The sequence below is a fragment of the Myzus persicae genome, unplaced genomic scaffold (genome assembly GCF_001856785.1).
Source record: "Myzus persicae strain clone G006 unplaced genomic scaffold, MPER_G0061.0, whole genome shotgun sequence".
Lineage (NCBI taxonomy): Eukaryota > Metazoa > Arthropoda > Insecta > Hemiptera > Aphididae > Myzus > Myzus persicae.
The window spans coordinates 1-6,807 of record NW_019101294.1 but is presented as its reverse complement, the minus strand read 5'-3'; the positions used below and the strand labels follow the sequence as shown (position 1 = coordinate 6,807).

General features: G+C 29.2%; 1 protein-coding gene across 1 annotated transcript in view; it reads left to right on the top strand.

Annotated features, from left to right (window-relative positions):
- LOC111028563 (zinc finger BED domain-containing protein 5-like) overlaps positions 1–4,088 on the top strand; it is a 6,685-nt gene extending 2,597 nt beyond the window's left edge. The window contains exon 2 of the mRNA XM_022307255.1: positions 3,945–4,088. Within this exon, the coding sequence (XP_022162947.1) occupies positions 3,945–4,088 (144 nt within the window). The remainder of the gene's footprint in view (positions 1–3,944) is intronic.
- Positions 4,089–6,807: the final 2,719 nt, after the last annotated feature.

The window sequence follows — 6,807 nt, the reverse complement described above, 5'->3', positions numbered from 1 at the left end:
TGGGGATAACTAAAAATAAAGTCCAGCAAATAAATACTAACAATAAAATAAATTACAATGAAAATATAAAATTACGAGAGGAAATTAAAAATTTAAAAGAAATTGTGGATCAATTACAACTATCTCAGAAAAACAATGATAATAATTATCAAAATAATATTAATAATGTACACGATTCCACACAAGATTGTACACAAAGAAATATCGATAGACCTTCTTGGAATTATAATCTATTCCCATATAATAAAAAAACGTATTTTAATAAATACGGTCCAACCCTAAGATATAATAAAAATAACAACAATAATAATAATTCAGCAGTTATAAAACATTGTTCTATATGCTCGAAGAATAACCATGCCGAATATGAATGTTACTTTAGAAACAAACCTAACATAACATGTCTATTATGTAATAAATCTGGACATTCCGCGATCACTTGTCGCTCAACTGCTAACAACGAATCAAAAAAACTAAATACAGAGCTTAACTCATCTGATAGTTACACACCTTTAAGTACAGAAATATCGATACAAAATAATAAATAAAATTGACTGTACCACCGATGCTCTTTATATTGAAGCTCAATTTAATAATATTATATTACCAATAACAATTGACACGGGGGCAAACATATGTTGTATTAAACAAGAAATACTACCCAGCGACTATACAATAACGCCGAGTATACTACAACTATTGGGGGCGGATAATAAACCACTAAACGAGGCAGGTATAACCAATATTAAAATAAAAATCAACAATAACTACTTCAGCTTTGACGCTTAGGTAGTAAAAGAATTAAGTAGCGTAATCATACTTGGAAACAATTTTTTGATAAAAAACAATGCCTTAATCGATTTTAAATTCAATAACATAATTTTAAATATTGAAATAAATATTCAACTAAAAATGAACAATATAAATACACTAAATTGTATAAATAACACCAATAATATCATAGAATTAAAAGGTAGCATATTTAATAGCTAAAACAACTTTGCTATAGCCCACTGTATATCTGCAGATCTCAAAATGAATAAGGGGATAACAAATTTAATATCCAAAGTATACGGTGATACCAAACCTCAACTTGCATTACAAGATATAAATGCGGGGGACACCATACCTATAATCAATAACCATAAAACTATATTTCACTTAATAACAAAAAAGTCACACTATCACAAGCCTAAATAAAAGGATCTAAAAACTTCAATTCATAACCTAAAACTTGAAGCTAAAAACAAAATTTGGAATCAAAAGCACACTAACATAATAAATAATATTTATACATTTTTTTTAATGATAATGATAATAACGATAAAAAGAAGAAAAACGATAAAGAAACAAAAATAAACGACAGGGCACAACCAAAAAAAATAAAAATCAAGCCTATAATATATTTTCTATAATCAAATCAGGGCGAACTTAAAGAAATAAAAACGTTAGTAATAACACAAAAAAATTAATATATATATAAAATACAAATAACCTCAATCGAAAATCATACAAAACGAAATAAAAAAGTAATAGACCCCCAACCCTAACATACCAATCTGCATAAAAAAAAAAAACACCTATAATAAAAAGTCAAACAAAACAACATTCTAAAAAAAAAAAATTTAAAAAAAAAAAACATTAAGTCTATCACACAAATCACTCAATACAAGTCAAATAAACCAATAAAACCATTGAACAACAAAAATACTTATCCTGACAAATACCCAAATTACTTTACAAAAAAACTATTATCAATACCAACTCTTAAATGATTCTCAGTATAGTAGATAAAATATAAAAACGTATAATATAAATACATAATTTCCAAAAAAAAAAAAAAACGCTGTTCAACATACATGAACATTGAACTTAGTAATAATAACATAAAATAAACTTAAATTCAAGCATATAAAAGTAAAATATACATAAAACCGAATATAAAAATAAAATAAAATCAACTAACATTAGTTAGGTTCATATAAAAAAAAAACAAATGTCGAAGCCAATAAATTCAAAAAGATGTAAAAAAACAACCTAGCTGTTAAGTTAGATACATAAAAAAATAAATGTTAATCAATTAAAAAAAAAAAATAATGTAAAATGACTAACATAATTTAAGTTCATACAAGTAAGAAAATAAATGTTCAGCAAATAAATACAAAAGAAAATGTAAGATAATTAACATAGTTGTTAAGTCAGTATATGTAAGAATAAATGTTAAAATAAGCACAAAAGATTTGTAAAAAAAAAAAAAACATAAATTAAGTTAATATACGTAAGAAAACAAATGTTAATCAAAAAAATCAAAAAAATGTAGAATTACAAACATAAGTTAAGCTCATGTAAATCAAAAAATAAATGCCAAAGCTGATAAATTCAAAAAAGATGTAAAAAACAATCTAGCTGTTAAGTTAGTATAAATAAGAAAACAAATTAAAAAAATTTAATGTAATTAACTTAGTTTAAGTTAGGTTAGCATAAGTAAAAAAAAAAAAATGTCAAAACTAACATAATTTAAGTCAGTAAAGAAATAAATGTAGGAACAAATAGATGCAAAATCAAACAAAAAAATTAACATATTTGGTTCTTAAGTATAAAATTGTTAGTAGATTATAAGCACAACAAAAACAATGTAAACAATCATAACTAAAAAAAAAAAATGTCTAATTAGCTAAGTGTAATTTGTAAAATATCAAAAAAAAGAGAGCTCATGATATTTAAAATTAATCAAAATTGGAATTGTATAGTAATCATTACAACACCCAATAAGGAACACAAACATTAATATAAGAACATAAACAATAAGAAATACACAATATAGTATAATATTCCTATGTAAGAAGACTTTTATTTTTAAATTTTTTTTTCTATCATACTTTATAGATTGTATAAGCAAACAAATGATATATGCCCAATTTAAATTATATTCAAACTTTATTCCAATTAATTTTTTTAATTTTTTTTTCTCTTTTCTATTTCATTGCTGTTACTCTAGCCTACGAGCGGTGTTGTGAGGGCACAACACAAAAAAGTGCAGGGTGGATGTAATGATATGCTCACACATCATTGTAACAATTATTTAAGATATAACAAATAAATAAATAACGGCCAGACTGTCACACGTAGAAATCGGAAATCTCTAGACCCCAATAAATCATTGTCATAATTGTATTATATTATATTATTATATTTTTATAAATAAAGTAGCTCTGGTCCACATTATCAAAATCCTTAGTCGTAAATTTGTGTGAAACACATTAATAGATGGTTGAAAATTATTTATAAATTTCTAATAACAAATAGTTTTTAAATATTCGATATTTTGACGATATTTGTCTAAATGTAATAATTAATGCGTTATAAAAGGTAAACTGTCAATGTGTCTTAATTTTTTTCAACTGTCATAATACAATTTTTCGAAGAGCCTTACATTACATTTTAAATTTTTGGGAACGAAGAATATTTTATTGTCATTTATAGAAAAAAAAAACAAAAAAAAATGTTAAATGTCAATGAATATCAAAAAACGAATATTATAATAGTTATTCATAGTTAACTGAATGATTATTATCACGAATAGAATCACTGTGTATAGACAATTCATAATTTATTCACAATTTATTTATTAAGAAATACTTGTGCACTATATTTTTTTTATGCATTTAAAGTTTGAAATATGTCTGGCCGATAAACCATTACAAAATAAACTTGTTTAATTTAATATGTAATCACCAGAATGGTTGATCTAACAAAAAAAGCAACAAAGTTGTATCAAGCAATGTTTACGAAATGAAAAAAAAAAGTATAATATTGTACACGACAAGGAAACACATACCCGAATAGAGCAAAAAATGTGTAGTAAAAAGGTCAAATGGGGAGAACTTATTGCAAAAAGTGAAAATGTTTTTGTAATTTATATGAAATCGTTGTAAAACAATCAGGCGAAACCGATCAGCGACTACTGGGTGAAAAGTCGTATGAGAAACGGTTTTTGGCTCAAAGATTCTCTGAGGGGCGATAGAACCGAAAACTGCGAGCACCACCATCAAGATTACTTGTCATGCGTTAACATTGTATTGCTTTAAACTTGATTCATGTTCACCAGTGAACGAGGAATATTTTTCTAGGCCAAGTATTATAACGATTATACACCTGTTTAAGATGCCTCTATATTTGTTCGAATATAGCATACGCACCGTGTCATACTTATTATTGACTCAAGTGATAAAAAAAAAAAAAATAACAACTGGTATTTTTTTAAGTTCTTCGCAATTTCCTGTCATTATTATATATTATTATAACCAATGTACCTAACTAGATAAACTCTACGGTTAAAAGGAATGGGCGAGTAGTTTGAAAGAAATGTACAAAAAAAAAAATGATACATCAAAATATTGAACACGAATGAATGCACAACAAATTAGGTGTCGAAAAAAATTGAACTCTCATAAAAAATTAATTTATATTCCGCCAAACTTGTTTTAAGTGTCAAAGATAGTATACCTTGCGAAGAATCTTGTATTAAATTAAAATATAACATAATTAAAATAAATATTTTATTGATAAAAACAATACACAAGAAGAATAAAATACTTATATTACAACATGTTATAACCAATAAATGTTGGCCGTCCATTAAGTAGACTAAACAACTTCTCAATTCTTGTAACGCGTTACAATGACCACCCCCTCCTAATTATGTGTCTAAAGCTGACTAGTATTTATGAGTTACGTATAATTATACTTTTACTATTAACTTCACTATACTATTATCACGAATCGAATCACTCAGTATAGAAAATTATTGTATTGTGAACATAAACGTAAATTATTTTAATACTTAGATATGAGAGAAAATACAATAATATGATGTATACTGCACACACCAGAATGATTAGTTTGTCGTATTTGGTATGAATATTTTACAAGATTTTGTAATAAAACGTAATTATACCTAACTGTGGTACTTATACGGATGTTATATGTTTGATACAAATCAAAATTAATTTATTTCTCCTATATACGTAGGCTCTTTTTGAAATCAGTCTATTTATAATTCTTATAAATACTAGTCCAAAAATGACCCTTTTTCAGATATTATACGAGGTTAGGTTAGGTTAAAATATTGTTTTATTTGCTGTTAGAGTTAGAATATTAAATCAGCTTGTAAAGTTTAGACTTTAGAGTATACGTAACTGAATTATTTTATTTCATAATACAGACGTCCCTTTACTCAAATACAAAAATCATAATGATAAACAACATTTTTGCGAACAAGGGATAAATCCACTTGTTAACAGGACATAATTTCTGGTGACACAGAGTCCTCGTTGGAGCTGGAGGCTCGGCGAACGGGAAACGAGCATATTTACTCCAACATAGTGTACAACAAGTAGATTCAGTCAAAGCCAGTTTCATCTGGCACGGGTTGAATCGGAAGGTACGACGATAGGTCCAAGCTTATGAACAATGTCAGAGAACCAAGATGCATAAACACATGACGACTCCCATTCGCTCTTTCGATCACCGGTTTGAGGACATTCATCTTCATCTCGTCTAAAAATAACCACTGCAAGTGCACCAAGTAGTTACTCACCTGCAACGACCGCTTCACCCGCAGTCTGGATGCGTGACCAATCGAAAATATCTGTGCTCTACCGTTGCCTCTACGCTGGATAGAAGCTTTAAGTTCCCAGATGTCGTAACTACCCATCAATGACGACAGTTCGAATCTGAACTGATGTGGTCGCTAAACACCAAGTTCAGCACACAGCACGTATGCTGTCCAATGGAATGGGGAACCGGCTTTACCGTATCTACTCTCTTGGTTGAAGGACGGTTACTTCAAACTGCAGCTGGGCAATCGAGCGTCCTCGATCTCCGTGGATCGATTCAAGGAGTCGTATATCTTACGTGAAGATCCACTCACTAACCACTCATACACCGTGCAGTCTATCAGCTATCATTTGACGTTGAAATCAATCACATCGTATTAATTATGTAAGGGGAGGGGGCAGTAAAGTGGTGAGCCGTCAACACACGATTTACTCTCGGGGTCAGTAGCACTGATAGGCGGTTTTTCATCATGGTTTTCGGCGGCCCGGTTGGAAATTGCGTCGTTACTGTGGCAGGTCCTCTCACTCTCTCTCACTCTGTCTCTCGTAACTCTCTCAACGTCCTAATGTCCAGTCGTTACCGCGATACTTTTACACCGATTCCCAGTTTTCAATTACACTAATGGAAAACAATGGGAAAACGTTCTTGTAACTTTGATGAAATCGCCGTAAAACAATGCCGATGAGCGACCACGAGGTGAAAAGTCGTATAAAAAACTGTTTTTCGCCAAACTATTCTCTAAGGGACGGCAGAACCGAAACCAGAGAGAGCCACCGTCGAGATAACTTCTTTTGCATTAACATTGTATTTTTTTTAGATGTGGAACATGTTCAACAGTGAACGTGGCATATTTTTCTAGGCAGTCGTATATAGCATACGCACCGTGTTTTCATCCATACTTATTATTGACTCAAGTGATAAAAAAAGGGCCACGTAGTATAACGATTAAACGCGTCAGTTAAAAATGCCGATATAGGCAAGCGTATGCATAACAACTGGTATTTTTTTAAGTTTTTCACAATTTACAATAGTTTATGTTTCACAATCCTATAAATGTCTGTACTGAGTAATTCCATTTGTGATGATAATGAAAATATCGATATTTTGACGATATTTGTCTGAATGTAATAATTAATGCGTTATAAAAGGTAAACTGTCAATGTGTCTTAATTTTTTTCAACTGTCATA